General features: G+C 40.1%; 1 protein-coding gene across 1 annotated transcript; it reads right to left on the bottom strand.

Annotated features, from left to right (window-relative positions):
* Window positions 1-477: 477 nt before the first annotated feature.
* WBP4 (WW domain binding protein 4) lies at window positions 478-25,160 on the bottom strand. The gene is made up of 10 exons (XM_064440802.1): window positions 25,026-25,160; window positions 18,655-18,727; window positions 17,084-17,146; window positions 16,860-16,983; window positions 15,831-16,061; window positions 14,378-14,433; window positions 11,271-11,337; window positions 9,112-9,272; window positions 7,851-8,074; window positions 478-5,378 (listed from the first exon to the last, which is right to left on the bottom strand). Coding segments are annotated over exons 1-10 (1,209 nt in total). The 5' UTR covers window positions 25,028-25,160; the 3' UTR covers window positions 478-5,170.
* Between the last annotated feature and the right edge of the window lie 3 nt (window positions 25,161-25,163).

The raw sequence follows: 25,163 nt of genomic DNA, 5'->3' as shown, positions 1-25,163 counted from the left end.
AATGTTATGAAATATTTTACCTGCTTTCCCCACCTTTTGAAAGTGTGCATCTTTACCTCCTGGGGCATTGCTCATCATTCCTGATGCCAGCAGGTGTGCAGCCACCTGCATCAGCCTGTCACCAGCAGAAAGGTTACATGTTCAGCTACATTCTGAGTGTTACTGAATTGTAACTACAACACACCTTACCTGAAATCTGGTAAGAATTTCAAAATTAACAATTTTAAACCAGGTCATTTGTTACTCATCACTGATGCACAGAATAAAACAATTTCCAGTACCTGCTTACTGCGCTGCTGGAAGGCACACAGATGTTATGCTGGTGACCACAAAATTAAAGTATTTCTTTTAAGAAGCATTTCCATATTTACATACCTATTTTGGTTTATATGTACCCTGGGCCCCATTTTTAACAGACCATGCACCCATAAACCTCTTGGGTTGTCTTAAAACCCTTGAACAGATGAACAACAGTAATACAGATTGTTCAAATGAAAGCTTTATTTGGTATTTTCATATAAACTCCACTTCAAGAGCTTGCAATATTTTGTAATTGCAGCTGAGAAGCTGTTAAAGAGAAACCAGCTGTTTAACCTCGCCAACAGTACTTATAAACTAAAACAAGCGCTTTTTTATCAGTCACCCCACTGTTCTTCACCGTATCTTCAGTTAAGCAAGCCATTGAAGTCCACTGTCCTCAGCCCGTGGTCTGTATAATGCTGTCTGCGCGCTTTTAACATAGGCTATTTCTGCTTTTACAAGTAAAATCAAATCTGCATTTGCTGACATTCTCCGGGAACATTCCTGGGCAAATTTAGCCTTTTTCAGCTTATTATTTGCAACACTTTTTGCTTTGTACAGAAACTTTTATTCTAGCCACATCCCAAAACGTTTCACGAAGCTAGATTTTGTCATCACACAAACGGTTAGCACAATTTATAAGTTAAATAATTTAAAAGGTAGAAGGTAGAAGGACTTAAGAGGTAGATACAGGAGAGTCTGAAGAGATATGGCTGACAAAACAGAACCAGAGGGCTGCCGCAGCAGAAGGTATACAGGCAGCTTTTGTACCAACAAGCGAAAGGATTTAAGGGCTGCAAACCCCATAGAAGGAACAGAATGAAATCTGTCTTGGGAAAATCAACTGTCAAGAGAATCAAAAGAGCACATGTAGCCGGCCTTGAAATAGCTCGGGTGTTGTCTGGAAATAGGTAAGGTTGTAACTCCTCAGGGCATGACGCAAAAAGGCAGCAGAAGCGCTCGGCGTAACCTGGGATCTGGAGACACGGCGGCCTACATAAGGCAACGCGAAGCTTTCCAAAGATCTCAGTAGAGCAGGGGATAAGGTGAAGGTGGACCCTAGAAACGCGGCACAGCGGTGATACGTAGGTTTGCATATATAGGAATGCTGGAGGAAGACGGTTTGAGGAAGACACCAATAATAAGAGAAGTACTAAAATGGGGAGGTACAACTCAAAAAGCAAATCAAGGAAACCAAGCACCATGAAATAGTTTTTTACTCCCTTTCTGAGATGCCAAAATATGCACTGAAATAATGTACTGGGGGAGGGGAATGTTTTTATACATGCACAGGTCAGTGAATTTAACTTGGATGCATGTCATGAGCAGCGCTCCCACCTTCTATACGTGAGTATTGGGACCGGATGATGCTGCAGCACAGATTTTTTCTACAAGGGACTAACCAAACCCAAACTTTACCCTGTTGTGAAAGTCTGGATTTCGGTCTACAAATTCCCAGGTGAAGGGTTAAAATTTGGCTTAGCCTAAAGAGGAACAAGGGTTATTCTATAACCTGGGTCAAATTGAGCAGGTCTCTGCACACCTCCCAGCATAACAAGTGCCCAACAAAATAATTTTTTTTTTTAGCATATGCAATATGTTTGCTTCTAAAAGCATCACCAACTTCAGGCAGGCCCTACTGCAAAAACACACACACCAAAGAAGGGTGTCCTGTCTGTTTAGAAAGTGCTTCGCAGTACAAGACAGGTGAAAGATGAGCAAGGGAACGAAAACACAGAGCAGTCAATTGACTCGCTCAAAATCACATGGAAGAAATCATCATCAGGAATCTCAGTGACTCCCCTTTCCTCTCCATCTCTCCTTCTCACATCGCTAATGATATCTGCGACAGCCTATAAAACCAAGGATGCAGTCCTCACTCAAGGAGCTTGCAACAGGAGGAGGCAAGCAGATAAACAACATGCTGCATGATAGAAAATAGGTTGGCCAGAAAACAAAACACTTCTTCTGAAACAGTAAAAGGAACATTCCTTTGTCAAAAACCAGTACAGCCCAAGGAAGGATTAGCAGATGAGGAGCGTAACTGTGGTAATACCTACAGGATTCCTATGGCAAATTCCAAAGGCAGATTTTGCAGGGAGATAGCACGGAAGGGAGAGAGCTCTGCGCAGAACAGATGTCCTGGAAAAGCAGCGTCTGCCTTACATCTCACACAAGACAGTATTTTTGTATGGAAGAGAAAAATATTTGGTTTAGATATGCAATAAGGAAATCCAACGACAGCACGGTGCAAAATTAAACAGTGGCTTTGGATATATCACATTTGGTTCAGCTGGCCCTCGTTATAATTTACTCTTAAGGACAAAAAGTAAACCTGTCTCTCCTCACACTGACTTCCAGAGGTAGCGGGGATCGAAGCGCTGTATTTCTTTGTGAAATGCAGGCTTCAGAAGTCACATCAGCAAAAGCAAGCATGTGGTATTTAAACCAACTTTACTAGCGGTGAACAAAACTTTTTGTCTTTTTTCCTAATGTAAACACTTGATCTGTCTGTTAAACACAGTACTTGATGAAGAACTTTGGTTCACATTACAACTAACAGCAGCTCCTCAAGGAAACAAGTTTTGAACACGCTTATTTTCAGATGTTATTAAACATCTGTTTGAGCAATTGAGTTACGGGTATCTTAAATCACTGCCTGTGACCACTTCCATAGGCAAAGCATTTATAAGGAAAGATGTCCTCCCTGGAGGTTATTAAAAGTGAAGCCTATGAAAAAAAACTCTACTGCTGTATAAAACTGCACTAATAAACAATAAAATAATTTTAGAGAGACCATAAAGAAAGGAATGTACTTTAGGCTTGGAGTAACAGAAGCAGGATGAGTAGTACAGCAGTACAAAACAAATTTGTGAGAAAAAAAGAAATTGTGCTGGAAAGGAAAGCATGACCAGCTGTTGACTCAGCAGTTGGCAATGGCAAAGGCACACAGAGCTAGCTAGCTGTACTGGTAAATGACAGGGCACCCACGGCAGGCAGCGTGATGCAGTCAAGTGACAGGCAAATGTGGTTCGGGGACGTATCAGAAGTTATTTCCAATACGCTAAGGAAGTATTAGTGACCTCATGCGTGGCGTTAATCTTCCTTGAACACAAATCTAGGCAAACTCAGGCTGGAACGGATGAAGGGAAGTGCTGGTGGAGCATCGACGGTCCTTTCGACACAAGGATGCTTTATGTGATTCAGAAAAGATGTGATGGATTCAAGAGGAAGAAAAGCTACTTAGCTGAAGGGCAATACTTGTGTTAGTTTGGGGGAAACGAGTGGAAATGGGTCACAAACACACGGAGGCTTCAAGTTAGAACAGGCTCCTAGCTGCTGGGGTAATGTTCAAATAAGAGTGAGAACAAAACCTGAAACACATGGGATTAAACATGGTACTTAATGCTCTTCTACACACAGAGAAAATGTTGCAGAATAGAAAAAAGGACTTCAGCTTCCTTGGTAATACATGATAAACCCGATTTCCTGTCTTGTACTCCTTTCTCCACTGATCTGACAGATTAACAGTCATCTTCTCAATGAAGTTCCAGCTCAGCAGTTACCAACTCTATTTCCCTGTAGCTGGACTCCGACAACTGCATTAACTACACCTCTGTTTTTGACTGAGACTCCCCTGAACAAAACACTGTAAGCTTTAGAAACAGAGATGTATCTTTTAATGGATGAATGATTTGAGCATTTATGGTCCTCTGATATCCAGAGCAGCAATAAGCATAGCTGTATTCTTACGCAGCCAATGAATCTTGATGATGCGAAACGCAGACCAAACCACCAGGTGAAGAAATCAAATTTACAATCCTTAAGAAAACATCCAAGCCATCAGCTCTACTTATCCTTTTTTGTTTTCCTCTCCTGTGGTACTGAGAACGATGAAGCTTCAATACACTTAGCCCCTCTCAGCCTAGCAAACACTGCAACTACTCAACACTCTCCTTTTATCAACAGACAAAACTATCAGCCTCAAAAAGGGTGCTGTATACTGTAGCAGGGCTGCTCTCTGGAATATATTTTCATAAAAACATCAGGCAATATTTTTTTTTAACAGGGTAAGAGTCAAAAACAAGACCAAAAAAGGAAAACTTGATGTGTAAAAAGAAAGAAAAATTCAGGTAGAGACAATAATAAAGCAAAATGCAACAGGAAGACACCACAGAAATAAGTACTACAACAGAGGTGGCTCTGGTGCCATTATTAAAAGCTAAGATTCAACAGGTTTAAAATCTTCTGCAGAGGTTTAATATACTTCTCATGCGTGGACACAAGTAATTCCCATCAGAAAGTTATTTGAAATGAGTGGCACTGATGTGACTAACTCCTCTAAAAACAGCTTTCAAATGACCTATTCAAAATGTTGGCGCTCGCACCACCTACTCTTCTGCAAGCGATTAGCCAAAGGTTAGTAAGCACAATATTTTTACTCATTAGTTGGGAAACTACTCCACAATCTTCAGGGATGATTTTACTCTCTAGTACATGCCATTGATCCAGTTCCTCTGCATTATTTTTGCCAGATTAAGGATTACTACATTCTCCCATACTTAGAAAAGGAGTAAAAAACCTTACACGATGTATTTAAAACAGCACACATAGAGCAAATCCAACTTAGGTGGCATGGTTAAAATAAAAAATAAATGTATTTACAATATTGCATAAGTAATATAACACAAACTTCCATTCCAAAATCAATCACATCAAAATAAAATAAAAAAATATTACAACTCACGTATGTTTTAATACCTATAAATCCTTAATTTCTATCCAACATTTTCTTTATAAAAGCCTGTTTAAAGTATTAAACTTTTGATTCACTCTAGCTTAAACAGAATCTAAAATGATTTGTTAAGTATTACTGATCACTTAGTCTTTGTCTTAAGTTTCTAGATTTTCCATTTTCAAATTTCCTCTTTTTAAATGTTGGCACCCCTTCTGTCAGGTCCCCAAGGGAGGTGACTGTCTTCTCTTTAAATATCACTGTCGCATCTTCTGGAACCTCTAGCACTGGAGGTGGTAGATTGTCGCTCTCCGTACTAGGAAGCTCCAGGTCCACTTTTTCACTGGGAGAGGAGAGGAAAACATAAAAGGGTTAACCTACATGGAGAAGACACATGGTGTACTGCAGACAGTAACATCTGTACTTAACTGGCAAAACAGCTTTGAGCTAGATGCAGTATTCTAGCCAAGATCATCGTCATGGCAGGGATCAAGAAAAAAACCCCACGTTCTTTGTTTCTTCTGTGTGGGCTGGTATGAAAAGTAAAAAACTACGACCTCATTCTCTACAGAGCTTATACCATGGCCAAAGCACTCATAAATAATCCTGTAAAAGACAACAGGGCTGCATGTGTGTAAATCTAAGAATATTGAAAGACAGCAGTCAGTGAGTAACTAGCAATGGTTCACTGCCAAAATGCCATTGAGTGGTTTTCCACAGGTGTCCATCCTGAGGGTCCGCACGACAGAACAGAGAACAGGCTTAACAAAATCCACCAGCGACGCCAAGCTGGGAGAAGCAGCTCTGTAGGACAGGATCACAGCTAACACCGATCTCCACAAACCAAAGACATCGTCTACAAATGACCAATCGGTTTTAGGAGGTCAACAGCAAAACACCGTATTCTACAAGAACAACCTGTGGCTGGATGGAGACATGATGGAGAACAGCCAAACAGTCGGCAGAAAATGATCCAAATCGTACATCCATCAGGAATCACACCAGCCTAACACTACTGCAAAGAGATACATGTCGTACTCCTGGCCAATCCATACAAGAAATCTTTCAGTACTTCTGTTAGTCTGATGTCTGCTCGTGTACTATACCTAGTTTCAGGTCCTATGCTTCAAGGAAGACATGGATCAGCGCAAGCACCCAAAAAAGAGCCATGAGAATGACTGCAAGTGAAGAAAATGTGACAGCTGCAGTATCCCCAAAACGTAAACTTCCTGAAAGCGGCTGGCACTGTGCCTAGTCTCAATTTAAAGTAAATAATGAACAACTGCATTCGTCTCATTTACATGTGTGTATATATCAAGCCCGTGTGTTAATGTACAGACTGATACGTAAGGTTCAGTAGCTGAAAGCACTTTTTATTGGACAGTGCTTTCCAAAAAACCTAAAAGATTATCACCTCTGGAGTCAAGGAACTGTTATAGCTGGTCCAATACAGGAGGTGTTACATGACCTGATCAAGTGACATTATCTTCTTCAAGGAAGTGTATCAGTACTTAATTTAGGTCAAAGTGTCAAAACTGCATCTGCTTAATAATTTAGAACTAAAATGCTGGAGAATGGAGTAAGTATAATGGAAAAGTCTGATTTCATTCTCCCAAACCTAATTTTTGCAGACTCCTAGAGGGCCCCATAACAAGAAACAGGCCATACAAGACAGCATGCTTCACATGAAAATAAGCCATCTTGGGCATTACACAGTCAAACCAAAACAAAATAAAACAAAAAACTCCTCCTGATCAGATGCATGTCATGAAAACATCTACAGTACATCGGCTGGACATGGGACAGAGAGACAGCTTCCAGATTTAAAACTGGCATAACTAGATTACATGTTTTGTGTTTCACCTCCTTATTTAAATCATTACACAAAGTGTCTCCCACCACATTCTAAGAGCCTCCAGTACTTACCCGTAGTGACAGCAGAAAAGGTTGTAGTGGATTTTGTTTTGGTTTTGCTTAACTTGGTTTTGAAATGAGGGAACAAGAAAAACAGCTCAACCAGAAGTCTTTTACTGCAATACTGGGTGAAAGTAAGACAAAATTTTGAAGTGTCTTTTAGGCTGTGTCCTTCAAGTGAACTCTTAGAGTCAGCACAACACCACAAAGTCAGAAATAATTCACTGCTTGTGGAAGTAACTCAGACAAGCATACCGGGCTTAGGTAGAAATTGCTCAGAGACTAAAAAAGCATGCTTGTTACGTCAGCAACTATTGATCCCACAGGGAAGGAATTCAAAGCAAAGGTAACCCAGTACGATCAAGATCAGGTTGCTGCTGGCCCTAAAAGATCAAGATAGATCTTGAACTCCAGGCAGGGTTAGCCCAACTAATTACTCATCAGAAACAAACAGAATTTAGCCTGGAAGCTAGAGGCCCTGGCAAATCTGCCTATGCCATTCCAAGGCTGGAAGCAGCTGAAAACAGTCGCAAGAGCTTCTGAGGCAGCTGAATGGGATTGTTGAAGGAGACGATGTTAAGGAATGTAAGCTTAGGGTAACTAGATTTAAATAGTTGATACTCAATCTCTGAGAAGAACGATGGATGGCAATGATCCTTTAAATCACTTTAATTTACTCTGTACTCATAGTGATCTTCTACACTAAAACCAAAACACCAACACTATCCGCCACAGAGAACTATCCCTTAAAATAATCACTGCGAAAAGAATTGTACTGGGCTATGTTTCCAATCACTGCTGTGCTAATTCTGCCAGAATTCAGAAGAAAAAGCTTCAGCTCTGAAAACAAGTATTCTGGAAATAGATATGATTAGAGTAACTATGGTAAAAGAATCCGTACCTTGGTTCTTCTTCTTCTTCTTCTTCTTCCTTAATTGCTTTCCATTTGCCGTAAGGGTTGGTCTTGTTAGATGCATCACTGGAGGTTTCTTGGGAACCTGATGTACTCTCCTCTTTATTAACAGTTTCTTCTGACTTAACTTCTCGCCATTTCCCATATGGACTTAACTTTTTAGCTTTAGATTTTTTCCCTTCCTCTGATTCTTCACCATTAGCTCCTTTCCTCTAAAGAGGAAAAAACCCACCTTAAGCAAAAATGCCTAAATAAAAACATAACGTAGCTTTATTTTACATCTTTTATTTACTCTTATCTACTATTCATACTTTTCAACCAAGAGTAACTTGAAACAATAAACTCATACTGTAACAAAGTCTTTGAATTTCTCTCCTTGGGCTTTCATCACATACAGAGTTGAAACAAAAATCTTAAATGTTAGAAAAAGTTAAGGCTGGGAAATCCCATCCACCAAGGCTGAAGTTAGTAGCCAATACTTACTTAAAAACAAAGCTTAGCATGTTTGGTGGGGGGGGGGGAAAGAAGAGGCAAAAATTCATATACAGCTTTCTGTGCACGCAGATACTCTTTGCAGCGAATACCTAGTAGTAGTAGTTCATAATTATGCACAGTGACACAAAAACATATATTTTAGAATTAACACCTGTCCTTGAATACATTTTCTGAACTAAGTTTCAGAAAAACCTTTTCTGAACTAAAAGTTTCAGAAAAACCATCTGACCCAACCAGAGCTATAATCACACCCTTTAAGTTTTCAATCTGAAGAAAAAATGGATGATTGACACAGGTTTTGTAGTATGTGCTGCCAATGTTTTCCTCAATTAATAAGGGAACTACAGCCATGTCATTTTCAGTCAAAGGTATTCCCTGAAGGTCTCTTGGCAGTCCCATTTACCAATGAGGGTTAGAAGTCATATCCTCACCCTGACATCCAAATAATTTTGTGGATTATTTCAGAGATGACAGTGAGTTTTCTCTGAGAACATCACATTTCTTGCCGAATTCAATCTACTTCTGGCGGGCTGAAGGAAAGAGCACGCTTTCTGTTCTGGAACAGTGCCACTAACAGGCCAAATAATTGAATAAAGATTCATTTTACTATTCAAACAAGTGCAGACTTCTGTTTTCAGTCATACAGCTTAACCTCATTACAACGAGTACAGCCTATCACACGAGATAAAAGATAAATCATCTTATGCTGGAAAATTAATATGGAATGTAAAATAAATCCGAAGACAGAACTCACCTTGGAATTTGTTTCTGAACTCTGTGCTTCGCTTTCACTATCTTCCGAGTCTGAATCAGACTCTTTGGAATCTGTTTCTGCAAGCTCTTCAGAATGCTTGTCACGTTGACTCTTCTCATTTGAAGATGAAACAAAACCATCTGGTTTCTCCCATGTGGACACTGTCCAAGATATTTGAATAACCACATTATTTATGTTTCTAGTTCTGATCTGTTATTGCTTTGACAACATTACCTTTTAGCAGCAGTGCTGCCTTATGCAGTAAATGATTTAGCATGAAGCTTTTGCTTTTGTTTGGTATGTTTGTTGTAATAAACATAGTCAGAGGATAACATTTCACTTGTCAGCAGAGATACTGTCATGACAGCCGAGTTCACTGCTCATAAAACTTGTTATAGTTAGCGCTTGAGAAAAATATCATGCATGGCAAACTGCTGTCCACAAGACTGTGGTCCCTCTCACCCTAATGCAGGACAAACAAAATACCCTCTAGAGGTGCCTATTTGACTGGAGTTGTCCATTACTTGCAAAGACAGGAAAAAGTAAAGAACACTAACTGCAAGTCTCAGCTCTCCGGGCAAATAACCCTCCCCCTTCCTTGTGCCACTGGGCTCAGTAACATTCAGTCTCTAATTAAAGAGCTGTCAAATAAACAAGGAATTATAAACATTATTCTGAAAAGGCATGAAAGTATCTACAGGATATGACCCCATTTTCAATAAGAAGGTAGCATTCCAGCAAATATATTGGGAGGAAATATGGAAATATTTAAATAAAAGTTGTATCAATGGTCATCAAACTGTTTTTAGTAACATTAAGGGAAAAGTACACCAACTTTTAATCTAAAATTTAAGCTTTCAAATGTAATAAAACTACTATCTTTCCAATTATTTAATCTATTTCCAAGGAAATCCCTAACTGAAAACCACATCTAACAGGTAGGCTTCTAGATGTATCTTGAAGCAGCAAAGGTGTAAGAAACTGGCCATGAGTGGCTCTGAACAAACAAAGTCTCTTAAGGGTACTGCTGTCATGTAGCTTTAGACCAGTAACTGAGAAAGTTCACTGTCCTAGGTGCCACATACAGCCAGTGGAGTAAGGTGCAGCCTCCCAAAGCACGACCTGTAGCAGGAGCTAAGCCTAGAGATGTACCAGCCTCTTCAGTTACATGCTTCAGGTGAGACACTACGATCAGTCCCCTCGCTTAACAATTTGCCTTGTCTTCAGAGGATGGGATTAGCTTTAACAGAACTGACAAGTAATTTTCGAGCATTTCCAAGGTGCCTGCTCCTACACAGAAGTAAGGGATCACTTTAAAATCTCACAAACTATGATTTTACCAAATACAACGATTACAAATATATTCTTCACGAGTCCCATGTGTCCATGAAGAGCTTTAAAGAGCAATACAACCAAAAGCATAAAATGTTTCTGAACTTAGAAGGCAATATTTAAAAATAACCAGCATCTCATTTCCCTTTCGAAAGAAAAAAAATTCGCAAATAATTTGAGCAGGGGAGTGGCATGCTGAAAAACTGAAAGGTTGTGGTTTTTCTTTTTCTATTCTTGGCATCGTCAGGAACGCCACTTCATACCCAAGAGCAGAAGGAAAACTTATAGCCAGCATAAAATCACTTGCTCTCCAAAGAGGCATCACTGACCTTAAAATGATTCAGATTTAGAAAACAGATGCCTGCTCTGGGGGAGTTACCACAAAGTTCCCCATGTAGGGGGAAAAAATGGGGAAAAGAAGTAGGAGGTAAGATTCTGGACTCTCTTATCAGCACTATGTCAGCAAGTGGAAAAGTTTAGGAGATTCTTATTCAGTCCTACATACCTGTCAAAACAAAATCCTGTCCCTTTCTGGTTTCCAAACTATAATTTCAATATACATAGAAAAAAAGAACCCATATTTTAGAGTTGTAAGTTGAACGTCTTAAAAAAAAACACCTATGAAGCACAAATGCATACTCACTGACAATACAGCTATAAAGCCAGCATTGACTTAAGCAACAATTATATTTCAGTTAAGGTAACAGCTTAAAAAAAAACCCCAAACTTCGTAATGGTCTTAAAATGCATTTATTTGCAAAATAAAATGCTGCTCTAAAAACCCTCTCTTCTGAAACAGTGCTTAACTGGAAAAAAGCTCTCCTTACCTCCTGTTTGTGTGTTATAGTAATAGGTATGACCATCTTCAGTGACACCTTCTACCCACTCTGCTGTCTGAGAAAAAGATACAGGAGCTAATTAAACAGGAGAGTTTTAAGGATCAGCCAAAGCGTCACTTATAAGACTATTCAATCCTTGAGTAATTTTTGTTCATGATAGTTCTACTGTTTTAAAGCTTGAACCCCTAAAGTTGTTAGAAAGTATTCCCTTTGGCTCAAATGAGATTGAATTGCTTAACTTAAACGTACCATAAATACACATAGAATTTTTTTTCGAACAGTAGATAATTAGGATGAGGCAGTACAGTAAAAGTTGCCGTACAGTTCAAAATATGATAAAGGCATAAAGGCTGTTATTTTACATGTTTTTTATTTTCCAAATTATTCACACCTGAAGTTGACATTTCCTGGTTTTGTCATTGTCTTAAATTGAGACCAAGAAAAAATTTCTCTGGAAGACTCAGGGTTTTGTGAGGGCTATAGAAAAACAGGACCAATAAATACTATCATGAGTTAAACATAAGCAAACAAAACCATAACTTCTAAAACTTATTCCAAAATATATCTTCACCAAAAATACTGAAGCAGCAAACTCTGCAGGAATGCATGCCATGAATTTACTTATTTAGTAAAGCACTGATTTCAACAAAGCACTGTTTTGAGAATCAGCCACAGCTAAATAATAAGTTATTACATGTGACTTAACATCTTCCTCAAGAACCTGATTTTCATGAGCACTTGCACATACACCGCTTCACTGCTCCTTACATACTAATACTGCCCATTCCCCTGTACTGGGCAGAACGTCTATGCGGCTTCACCATACATGATTTTTTGCATTAATAAATGTCTCTATGCGTATACATAAACACACACGCCCCTAGACAGGCTTCTGCACACACATACCTATGCATTTGCTCTACTAAAACTGTTGGTTTTTCTTTTAACCAAAACAAAATCAGGAGTTAAAGTTCTCCCACCTGCTCTGCAGAAAGCTATATATGAAACAGAAACATTTTATTGGTAGGTTCAGAGCAGGGGAAAAGCAAGAAAGCCTTCAGTGAGCAAGTTTCCTCAAGGTATTGCTCTCAAAAGTTTCAGTGTGCTCGTTTCAATAAAACAAGCTAAAGGAAAATTTCTTTTATATAAGCAGAAAGAGGACAAAAGACTAGTCTTAAGTATAACCTATCCCTTTGTTACAGTTACATCCTGAACATTTTAGACCTGGTTCTTAGAGGTTTTCAGCAGCTATTTGGCATTAGGCACACCGAGTATCCTACTACACCCATGCTAACATGTATGATGTCAATCTAACTGAAGTTGCAGGTAGTCTTCAACATGCCTTTTCATTACGCTGTTCCCTCCATCTCTTGGAAGTTTGAGCAGCAAGCTAACATGCTGTAAAACAAGGAGGGCCTGTGAATCTCACTTGCACTATGTATTACAAGCGTGCCCTTTAATTTCTGGGCAGCGTGAGTCCTTGTTAGAGGTCTGGAATGTTCCCAATATCTTTAGCTCAGACTAAATAAGGGAGCGATCAAATGCTTGTTTTTAGCAATAGCGAAAATAACTCAAGACGCCACAAAGTCACCAAGGAGGGTGAGGGAGGAATGGCAAAATACAGCCATGTGGCATTAGAGAGATATCCAAGGCTGAAGGTGTGCGTTTCTGATATAGCTGAGATGAGCTAACTTCAAATTGTTGCCAAGAAGGGAGCTCCTTCTCTCCTCCATCTGCTCTCCCTGCACCAGCACTTCTCTGATTACCCAGAAAGCTGATGCAAGGACATAAGCCTACAAAGCACTAACCTAAACTCTGATGTCTTCACTCCCTCAACTAGTTCACTGTCAGGGCAAATACACACCAAGGACCAAACAAGATTAGTCACCGGACCACCTCTTTCAGGGGAAGGCTACATACAGTAAGATGGGTTTATAAATATTGCAAAGCTACACCTTGACTGAAAAGATAAAGTTGAAGTGCTGGTTAACAAGTGGTGCAAAACCGCAGGATAAAGGAGTCAAAGAGCCTGTGATGGGCAGCTCTGACACGAGGCGTGCTATCTCTTGGGAATGAACACTGGATTGAAAAAGCCTACATTTCTGAGATAGAACACTGCCTTAACAAAAGATGGAATACAGAAAAAACTTTATGTACATTTTGTGAATCAATTCAACAGCCTAAAAATATACACAATTATAATAATTTCTCCTCTGACTCTAAGTAACCCAGCACCAAGCACAGTTACCTTCTCAGATGCGACAATATAGAGCTACAGAATGTCAAGCACTCTGAAAAAGCCAGGCTTTTTTGATCGCTAACGTAAAATCCAACATTAGCAAACAACACGGACTTTAAATCATACTGTACCTATTGCACCTATCTAGAAAATGGGGAAATATAACACCACTTCACAGGAGTGTTGTAAAAATCCTGTTTTTAACATTGTGAAGGACAAAAATCCTGGAGCGGCAAGTATCAGGGAAAAAGCCCGTTAATAAGAAATCTTTCTGTCTTTGGACCATTTTGCAAGTTTTCCGGTGCCTTAAGTAAGGGAAAAAGAGTAATATTCTAAAAGGTTGCTTGCACATAGGTTCCATGACTACAAGAAATCCATGAAAAAGACAAATTATCACATAACCATATCCTAAAGCAAACATAAAAATTAAGCACTCTTTTTTTTACTATGCTACAATGCAATCTCAATGTTTTCTAAGATAATGAAGTTCTTAATTATTTCAAATGTGTTAAGTTTTATTTTTTTACCTACATTTAATTCACAAAAGATTCAACAGAATTTATTCAGAATTTCCCAAAAGCTTTCAATTTTATGGGCTGAAGCATTAAAAAAGCATATTCTGTAAAAACACAACCACCGTTATCACTTGATAAACAAATTAGCCAAAGACTAGTACAGCAAAATTTCAGTTCTCATCAAGTATATAATAAAACATTCTATATATTCAAATTATCTTTTCCTAAATTTACTAAGAGCAATTTCTGTTCTGCAATCAGAAGACTTACAAATTGCTTAGCTTATTTCTGGTACATGTTTACAAGGACAGAGAAAAGTATGAATAAGAGCATTTCATTACCGTTTGTGAGTTTTGGGAGTTGCCTTGGAATCCTTTAGGTTTCTCCCACTGTGATTCTTAAAAAACAAAAACATATTTCACCCATCATTCAATCCTGTTTATGTTCAATAATACATAGAAAGAACAGATCTGAAGGGTATTACACTGATGTGTGCACACATACAAACAAGTAAAATATATACACACCTCATTGGAATATAAATCATCCTTGATCAAATAATGTTATGGACAATAAACCAAAGTATCATAATTATAGTTGGCTTTATCAGGGCTAACCAACTTCCAGACTCTATTAAACTATGGCTGATACACAGATACTAGAATTTTGGCACAAAAAAAGACGTTTGTTTTTTAATTGGTAGCTTAGGCCAGAGGAAACTAAACACACAAGATTTTTACCTTTTGGAAGTTATTTTGCATGAGGAAAGACTACGGTAAATATTAATGTCAATCCTTAAATTTATGAGAAACAGTTTCTAACAGTATCATTAATGATTAAAGAGGGTTGCTTTTATGCTCTAAAGTAGATGACACACAGCTCCTCAACAGAAGTCAGTCAGATAATTCCTGTAAATGTGGAAGGGAACAATCAGACAGAAATCCATAACAGCTCTCACTTACTTGGGCACAATCAATGCCTTTCACATTCCTGATTAGAGAGCTTCTTTAGGAAGAACAGAGCTATCTATTGTATACTTAACCTCTGAAAGGCTAAACATTTCCAGAAACTGGGGAATTACTGCATTCTCCCATTATTAACAAACAGCAAAACCAGTCTGAAGTTCTGGATGGCTAAGCCTTGAATGTTAAGTATCAAAACTCCATCTAACTGTTCACATTTTAATAAGCAGCTTACTACTGAGAGAGCAGAAGAGTAAAGAAATGCAGATAGCCTTTCCTCATTTATATCCAGTAACTACATCTGCATTCTGTATCCAGTTTTGGGCCTCCCAGTTTAAGGACAGGGAACTGCTTGAGCAAGTCCAGCAGAGAGCTACCAAGATGATCAGGGGACAGAAGCATCTCCCTTATGAGGAAAGCCTGAAAGACCTAGGTTTGTTCAGCCTGGAGAAGAGAAGACTGAGGGGGGATTTCATCAATACCTATAAAGATCTAAAGGGTGGGTGTCAGGGCGATGGGACTAGGCTCTTTCCAATAGTGCCCAATGACAGGACAAGGGGCAATGGGCACAAGTTGGAACACAGGAAGTTCCACCTCAATATGAGAATAAACCTCTTTCCTGTGAGGGTGCCAGAGCAGTGGAACAGGCTGCCCAGGGAGGTTGTGGAGTCTCCTTCCCTGGAGACGTTCAAAACCTGCCTGGACATGTTCCTGTGCCCCCTGCTCTGGGTGTCGCTGCTCAATCAGGGGGGTTGGACAAGATGATCTCCAGAGGTCCCTTCCAACCCCTACTGTTCCGTGATTCTGTGATTTGCTCCTCATTAGTTTTTACCTCCTGTTCTTGTGTTGTAGTAATATGTATACCCTTCAGGAGAAAAGCCTTGCACCCACTCCTTTTTTTCACTTTTTGGTGGCACTGGGGTGTCCTGAGGTGTCTTTTTTTTCTTTTCTTTCTTTTCTTTCTTTTCCTTCTTCTCCTTCTTCTCTTTCTTTTCTTTCTTTCCTTTAGTTTCCACTGTGTTACTCTGTGTTTTACTCTGTGTCGAACTGGGACCTACATCATCTTAAAGAAAATAATACTCTCTTTTAAAAAAAAGAATAATAATCTGAGCTTAAATGTTAGTCACTCTTGCACAGTAGAAAATAGGAAATTGTATTCTTATGAGTACTTTCGCTCATTAATTTCACACTCATAGCAGGTAAACTTAAAAGATTATACTCAAAGAATCTTCCATTGTAACATTACTATAGCATCATAAGAAAGTGCAAATATCAAAAGATGAGTAACAAAGAGAAAAAAAACCTGTAAGGACCAATGAGCTTTATCAAAACAACAAAAAAATAAACTAAAAGAGTTATGAGAAAGAGGGCTTCTACAGGAGCTTGAAAGTACAGACTTTTTTTAAAAAGGATAACATGTCTTCACGTGGACAGAACAAAGGTACTTGCTGAACTGCAAGCTGAGTAGGAAGATTCTCACCACCGTTTGACACCAGTGGGAACCCAACCTCTCCCACTCAATAGCAACTTCGGTCTCCAACCGGCAAAAGTGAAACACAGAACTGATTCAAAGCACCAGCTCTGAATCACATTGTTTAATTTTTTGTTATCACATTGTTTAATTTTTCTAATCCAGATTGGATTGTTCCACGGACCAGAGGACACCATAGCTAAAAATATTCCGTACTGCAACTTCTACTACTGGCAATTTGCAGACGCCTCTTCTTTTTTTCTTAAATGAGCAAACACAGTCCTGCAGGCCCCCCTGTCATGATCCTGGAAACCTAATTTAAGAAAAAAACATTCCTATTCAATATTCTTTCAATTTTGTTTTTAATCCTTTGGCAGCTATATGAACTACCTGGCTTAATTCCAAGCCTTTTCAAATCCTCTTGATATGCTTTCATTGCAGCCTCCTCCATTGCTGCAAATTCTTTTGACATGTTTTCTTCTTCTTTTGCTTTTTCCAAGCTTTTCTTTTTAATCTGAAACAAAACAACCCCCCCCCAAGAGAATAAATTAAACAAGTCTGATAATGAAAGAGATTAAAAATAAGTATTTGTGCAAATAAGATATTTGAGTTACCTCACTAATTCTTTTTGCCACATTTTCTTTATGATTCTTTCCTCTTTCGTGGAAGTCAATGCTCTTAAAAGCAGGAAAAAACAAAACCAAAAACAAAACACCAAGCAGAAAATGTATTTTGCAAGTTTAATTATTTAGTTAAAATTTTGTTAGACTAAACTTAGTTGAACACGCCTAAATGTAACGTGTTCTGAAAACACAGAAAACACTGTAGCTATAAAATGGCTATAGGAATTCAGGAACACTGAGAAACAGTCAACACAGAAATTATGAAAAATCAGTAACATTCCAAAAGGGTATCATAAAATGTCATAGTCTGTACCTATAAGATTTAAAATTTTTCAAATAATACTGTTCAGCACACAGATTAGAGACAAGTAACAGGGAATCTGGGCTCCCTCTCAACGCTATCCTTCCAAGTATCACCCCTTCATTATTTTTTTTTTACCCTGCCTGTTTTCATGCAAACTTTTAAAAACCATATGGCTTATTTAGAGTTCCAACTCTTAGCTATGGTCCTTAATTAGATCATGCTACGCTCCACAAATATGATATGAACTTAAACTAGTCTGCAGGTCCACAAATCTGAGAGGGAGGAAAAGGCAAGATGGGAGAGTTGGGAAACTAAGGACAACACAACAGTCTGCAAGCCAAAATGCTGCCAGAAAGACTAAAGCCAGTAGGAGGTGGAGGGAGTTCAGAAGCTCTACAGGTATAACACTGCAAGTCCTCACGTGGTTCTCGCAACAAATATCTGAGCTCGTTTTGGTGTTCAAATGTTAGGTGCCTAAGCCTGACCTAGTAACCCAAAAATTTCATTGCACAAACCAATGTGTAGAGGATGCCTATCCAGGGCATGATTCATCTCATTTAAAGACAGACTTTATAAGTTACCGAACCCCCCCACCTCCCCAGTCCTTAATGTGTATTTCTCTTCACTGACTACAAGAAGAAAACGAAACCAATTATCTCACACTTATTCTGAACTGCAGGTACCTAACTGTAAGCCAGATGAAGCTCAGCTCCCAGGAGTACCCCTGGTATCGAGTCAGGAATGCAAAACTTATTTCTAAGTGAGAAACCAATGGGTCTAGTGGTCTGCAAAAGGCATCTGCAAGTCAGAAACACCTTTCTGTAACCCAGTAATGTTTTGGTGGGCTGTGTGAAATGAAGAAAACCTGCTTTAAATACTTAGAGCGCTGGCTGTACCAGGCCTACCAGACATACACAGCACGTAGGCCAGGTTTTGCTTCTACTTGCATACAAAGGCTAGGAACAGGCACGGACAAAATTTCAAGAGAGATCAAATGTTAAGTTACAGAACCTGAAGAAAATGCAGGATCAGATATTTCAGTTCTTATCTGTACTTCCAAGCAGAACAGCACACACCATCTTGTACGCAGTACCTGGCTCTCACGTAATATATTTTAAATATCACAAGTATTACAAAGGCATTTTTAAATGACAAATTTCATGCAGCAAGAGGTTAGTATCAAGAGTGATGTTAAAAGCCTGTAACTCAAATTCCTAGTATTTCAGAATCATTGACGTAGTATGGTAGACCACCGTACAGGTCTGTTGTCTGCTATCCAGCACTTGCAGTAGTCACAGAATTTTTTTGGCTGAGACTTCCAGTAATCGGCCCTGGGGAAAGAAAAAAAAAAAAGTATAATCTGAAACAATAATCAAAGCCACAGATTTTTACACATATATATATATATAGCTTTAGAAACTAAATTTAGTCCTCTTTGGGTGATGGAATGCTAAGAGGTTGTGGGTTTTGGGTTGTTTTTTTTTGTAAAAAAAGTATGGAGAGCAAGCAAGAGTAGCTATATTCACTACTGTGTCCCATAAAGCACAGTTCAGTACTGGGATTGCGCCCATCTGACCCCCGAAGACTGCAAAATCTTTACAATAGAGGTGATGCTGTAAGAACCAGAAATACAAGAGAAAGCATGCCAGGGATAAATAAGCAGCTCTAGATATCCTAATTAAACACAAAACTGTCAGAGAAGTGCAACTTGCACTATTTTTCATAAAAATGCTTACAATAAATTTTTCTAAGTGTAAAACTTTAGATTTAATGTCAAAGTCTCTTTGGATACTGTACACAATGAGCTTAGCAACACAAGGGTGCAGTTCTGGACAACGTGAGCTACTGTGGGGAATCGCAGAACAGATTCTGACCTGTGCTGCCACAGCCGTAAATTGTTTGGATGTTTCAGTGTAAAAATGTGAGTATTTCTGAACCATGCTATTTAGATAAATTGCATATGTCTGAGGAAATGGGAAAAACTATCCAGAGCTCAAAAGTTAGTACAGAAAAGTATTTAACAATAAAACAAACCACCCCTCCAATGGCTGTTTCTTCATCAAAAACCACTTTCTAATACCAGATGAGGCTTCTGCAGAAATAATTCGATTTCTCATTGACTTGCAGCAAAAGACACAATGCTTTGGTTCAACAGAACACTTTCCAGCCACAGACTTCTACGTTTTTAAGTTGAAATGAAAAAGAATGAGGCACAAAACCAAAAACGATTCAAGATTACACTGAGAATATTAAAAAAGATCAGCCCCCAAAATTAATCTCTGCCTTCCACCTGAAGATCAATGAACAGAGTTTGAAGAAAATACTTCCTGACATTTTTATTCAATAAAAACAAAACTTCTTCCATGCACGATAGCACCCTCAAACCTTATGATACGTATGAGCAGATCTTTCATAACAAACAGATCTGATCAACTCAACTCTTAAAATTTAAGCAGATATAAAAATTCACTCTGCTATCAGTGCTTAATGTAAAAATACAGTTTCTAAGAGGCTATGACTTTTTAAAAGTGTTAAGTACGAAGCATATGCTCTGCAAAAATATATCAACCTATAAGCAATACTGCGTTAGCAATGTGCAGCTTTTCAAGCAATTTTCTGGAAAGCTAGAAAGAAGCAGCTGGGCTTCCCCCAGTCTGCTCATCCCTAAATGGTGTTCTCTAAACCTTGGTGATTACTTAGTCACACATTTAATTAAAAGGCTTTTGAGATTTATTTATCAAAACAAACTAAGGCCAAAGCCTGGGAAATCGAACACTCCGGCTGGAAAACCAGCTGAGTGGGAGGGAGGAATTCAGAGCTCAGAAATACCTCAAGGCCCTTTTTCCTATTTGAGCTATAGCTCCTAAATTGTCTGTAAATCCTTCGACATCATCTAAGATAAATTTCTAGCTAAAAGCTGGGTTAACCTTCCTAAGGCAATGGACCGATTCTGGCAGAAAACACTGTAAAAAATTGTAAGAGAGCCTCACTGCATGTTTTGGAGGTGCAAGAACATCTGTGTGTTTCCAGGTTTAACCTAATGGGGCTGACTCTTTTCTCTTCAACAAAATCAGGTGGAAGTGCTAAAATTAAGGCTGTACAGCTATACCCACAGTCAAGACCTGAGAGTGTGATGAGCTGTATTTTCACAGCTATATTTTCCACAAAATTCTTTCCTAAACACTCCTGTACATCACATCTGTCGCAAACCACTGTGGCTACACGTAGAGTAATTGCACTGGAGAACCTGAGGGCACACCTGGGGCTTAAATACAAATCCAGGTCTTGAGGACAGAAGCCTTTTGTCTTCATTTCCTACCAGTTTTGAAGAAGATTGGAGCTGGCTCTCTGTTGTTACATACAAAATAAATAATAACCCTGTGCAGAAGACCTGCTATCCTAGGAACCTTAAATCCTGCATTTCATGATTAATGAAGTTAATTATGTAAATTACGGTCCTAATTCCACGATTTATGAGCATGAGTGTTATATGCTGAGTAATTCTCCTCAAGATTTTCCACTCAAGTTCATACCAAAAAAAAAGAGCAAGCTCAGCTGAAACATCCACCGAATAACATCTTCCATTGTAACAACAATGGAGCCTGCAAAGTACCAACGGTGCTGCAATGAGAGCAAACCAAAGAGGAGAGTTTGGAAAGGAGCAGCCACTGAAGAGACACCCTGCTTCAGTCAGATGCTGCAAGTGCTTCCCAGGCTCCTGTGACAAGCCTGATAGTTAATCCACTTCGATGACAATGATTAAGTGATTATTTTATTAATCTGCCAAATACAGGCTTGAGAGTACATGCTGTTGAAGTGGTACTGAGGTCTTTTGTACTTGAATAATTGTGTACAAATCAGGGGAAACACAGTTGTTGTAAAAAGTCCCCGCAGTGAGAATGGTACAGTTTTCAAAACTCCTTATTTTCTGCCTGCCCTTACATCGGTAAAGTTAAGGTTGATTCTTGTTTTCAGGTTTACAGCTGGGCCAACCTGCTGAAGACCAGAAAACTGACCAGCTAGTCATAACCACCGCAACTATCTGCCCTTCACTAAAACGAAGAGACAGTCCAGATTGGCTGGGTTGAGGTTCAGCACTGCACACGCTTACGCCCAGGTGTGGCAATCCAAACGGGAGCTTGGTGACACGGACCCTGAGAAGTGCGCAAGCTTTACTGCCAAGCTCTACCTCCTGGGAAGGGTTCTGACAAAGTCCGCTCAGAGCCCGACTGTCTAGGGCCAGCTGAGCAAGTCAGCTTGCAACCTGCTACTGGGCAACATGGGGAGCAGAGCGGCACCGATACAGATAGCTACTGGGCAACGTCTGGACAAACTGCTGTAAACTTTCAGCCAGAGCTGGAAATCCTATACTAACTTGCAAGAAACTTATGTCTCCTGAAGAACAGTGATCTCCTTTCAAATTTTACTGGTCAAACCGCTCAGGGGCAGAATGTGCACTAGTTCAGAGGGGAAGAAGAGGGAGTGAACATCAAACTGTTTTCTTGAAACTTCAATGAAATGACAAACTCTTTGCTGCAAACAGCCTCAATGTTAAAACCATTTTCAGATTTCAGAAATTCATGTAAAACTTCAGAGGGAGCAAGAAGATGGGGAAGAACAAGTACCAACTCCCCAATAACCATGCCTGCCACATTCGCCATTTCAAAAGAGACAAAAATGCTTAAACCCAGAGAGAAAACTCCAAAACTCAGGTAATTTTACTTTGGGTAATTAATGCCTTGAGCCATGAGAATCACACAGCCTATGCTGCAATGGTCGGGTTACGCACTCCTCCTGCACATGGGGCATGCGTTTGGGAGCATGTGAAGAGGGACAGGTTCAGAAAGAAACCTGCAGCGTAACTCCAGCAGTGCTGGGGTCCAGGGCCCCAAATCTCCAACCTGTAAGCTGCTGCTCCCAACAACTTACAGTGTTACTAATGTTTTAACAGGTGGTGCAGTCAACCTTCCTTATATAGGGAAGCTTAGGAAACCCTCATAAAGAAGCTATCTTCAGCTGAGACAGCTTTGCCAAACTTTACTTTGAGACTGGGCTGGAGGGTTTGGCTCCTACCACAAACTGGCTGAAATTAAAAGGCAGGGGGGAGAAACAACTGTTTCAGGTGGTTCCGACACAAGAAAAAAAAAGAATTTGGCCCTGCAAACAAAATCTGGAAGCATCTGCTTTTAATAGTGCTGTTTTAAAAACATCGGACTTGAAATTTGGCAGGGATGCAGGGGAGTTTATATTAGGGATGTATCTGTCCAAATTATAAGGCTTTAGCCTAAAAAAATCATACACATGCTCAGCAGTCTTATTTGGTTTTAATATCTGCAACCTGTGAAGACTTCACACAAAGCCAGTATCTTCCAGCTTTCTGCAGGTTTGAGTACTGAACAGCTTGTGCATACATCATCTGCTTGAATACAGGTGTGTGAAGTAAGAAATACACAGATTCAAGTTCTTGACTACGTAAGGAAATGAATGCAGATTAGCTACTGTGGCTGTTCTACAACAGCCACTCAACAGGGCACAGTATTCAGAAACAGTAATAAACCCCATTTGGGAATACTGTGTACTTCTAAAGAGAAAAAATACTTCTGTAATCGAAAGTAGAAAGAACAAAAGAAAAAAAATCACATATATTTCACAGCGGACCCTCCACATGAGAAGCCATTCCAGAACAGGTAATTCTAATTCAAATATCCAGGATTGGTAAAACCTAAGAACGCAACGCTAAAATCGGCAGGGAGGGAGGCCAAAAAGGAAAGGGTTTTAATGAACTGTGAAGTAGGTCCCAGTGCAGTGGCCCTAACAATCCATGCTCCCAAATAATTCAGAGCAACTCCATTCATTCATAGTGCACTGATCTACCCTAAAAAATCTTCTTAGATACATACTCCTAATTTTTACTTTTTAAAATGGCATTTAAAAATAAGGACTCAAGAAAAAAAGCATCCCTGACACACCTAGTACATGGGGCTGTCCTTCTGCCTAACCTTAGCTTGATGATCTTCCAATGTATCACAGAGCACACATCTATATGTAGGCTCCTACAGCGCAGTACTGGATGGGAGTTTCATCTACATGAAACAGGGCAGTTCTGTGAAGGGTTTGGTTCTTCTGGCCTTCAGTTTGATTATATTTTTGGCAATCCTTCTGTAAATTCTAATTTACAACCCGAGAGGCTGCTTCTTTTTATTACCATATTAGCCCCCTCCAAACAATATACAAATCATAATGTCCTGCAACACAACCTGAGCAGACAGCAGAATCTGCACAAGCTGCTCAGTCTGACCCGAGTATTTTTTTTATATATATATATATGTATATAAAATATATATATATTGGTGCTGGAGATCACTTGCATGGATCTGCTTTGGCAGATCTCTTTCCTAAACTGTAAATAATGTAACTTGAAAAGTAACGCTACAAATATTTTTAACAACATACAAGAATGCACAAGAACATCAAGGCAGGCAACCTTCTGCACGTATGGAGCTTCAATGTTGCTCAGCACCCCTAACTTCAGTTGTCTAAAAAGTGAGATACAGAGTTGTCTAAGTTCTCCATGTCAATAGATGGAGACTGTCACCTCCAAAATGCCACTCCTTCCATCCTAAATAGGCATCTGAGAAGCAAACTGAACTCCACAGGTGCATGTTTCTTCCATATATACAGGGAACCTAAAGCAAACTGCCTGAATCAGCCTGCAAAAGATAAATACCTGAAGTCAGGGATATCTACTGGGAGCAGAGGTCTGCTGCTCTAGATGCCGAAAAAGGATATGGGCTATGTCAGGAAGCATATGATACGGATTAGAAGAGAGAGTAAAAAAAAAAAAAAAAACCCAGCAGCATAAATTGGGTCAAGAAACTGTTCAGGTATAATTTTAGCAATAACTAAAATTATGAACACTGCTGTATGCAGTATCAGTCTGCGAGACAGGCCACCAAATACATCCCCAGAGAAGCATCCCCAGATAAATTTTTGATCAGATTAAGATTTTTTTCCAGCAGGTAAGTTAGGATATATCTTGAAAAGTAACAGAGGCGAGCAAATGCCATTCATACAACATTCCTACTTAATAAAGGCCAAAGCTTGGATTTTTAACCCCGACAAATTAAAAAAGTAGTCGGAAGCTAAGGCAAATTTTCTAATTAAACACTGAAAAGACGTAGAGACGGCCGGCAAAGCCAAGGCACAGAGCTTTCCTTCCACACACTTCAGCCAGATCAGGGATGAGCCGGGGCGGCCCGGGTGCGTGTGCGTGGGGACACAGGCACCCCCCCAACCCGGCGGGACGCGGTGCCCCCCCGCGGGCGGGTGGGAGGCGAGGCCGCCCGGCGTGCCGGGGAGAGATAAGGGGCCGAGAGCACCGCACAAACAAACAACCGGGAGTGGGGGGGGTGGTGGGGACGGCCGGGAGAAGGGCCGGAGCGAGAAGGAAGCACCTGGGCCAGGCAGGCAGGGGCCGCCGGCGGCAGCCTGGCTGCCCAGGGCCCCCTCATGGGCCTGGCCCGACCACCCCCGCCCCGCCTCAACGGCCCTGCCCGCCTCCAGCCCACCGCGACGGGGGGCTGCGGGCGGAGCGCGTCCCGCTCCCTCCCCCCGACCCACCGCACTCACATCGCCGCGTCCCCGGCCGCGCCGCGCCGCTCCCCTCCGCTCACCGCGCCGCGCCGCTGGGGCGGGCCGGACTGGGAGGAGGAGGACGAGAAGGAGGAGGAGGGAGCGCAGCGACGGGAGCCGGGAGGGATCAATCCG

Source organism: Phalacrocorax carbo, chromosome 1, assembly GCF_963921805.1.
Source record: "Phalacrocorax carbo chromosome 1, bPhaCar2.1, whole genome shotgun sequence".
Classification (NCBI taxonomy): Eukaryota; Metazoa; Chordata; class Aves; order Suliformes; family Phalacrocoracidae; genus Phalacrocorax; species Phalacrocorax carbo.
This window is presented reverse-complemented; position numbering and strand designations above follow the sequence as displayed.

What these genes read in the sequence shown, in the direction of transcription:
- WBP4 (XM_064440802.1), bottom strand. An exon ending in ACTCCCAAAACTCACAAACG is followed by an intron (nt 11,338 to 14,377) that starts GTAATGAAATGC and finishes TCTTTTTCTCAG; the next exon opens with ACAGCAGAGTGGGTAGAAGG. An exon ending in GTTCAGAAACAAATTCCAAG is followed by an intron (nt 8,075 to 9,111) that starts GTGAGTTCTGTC and finishes TTTCCTCTTTAG; the next exon opens with AGGAAAGGAGCTAATGGTGA.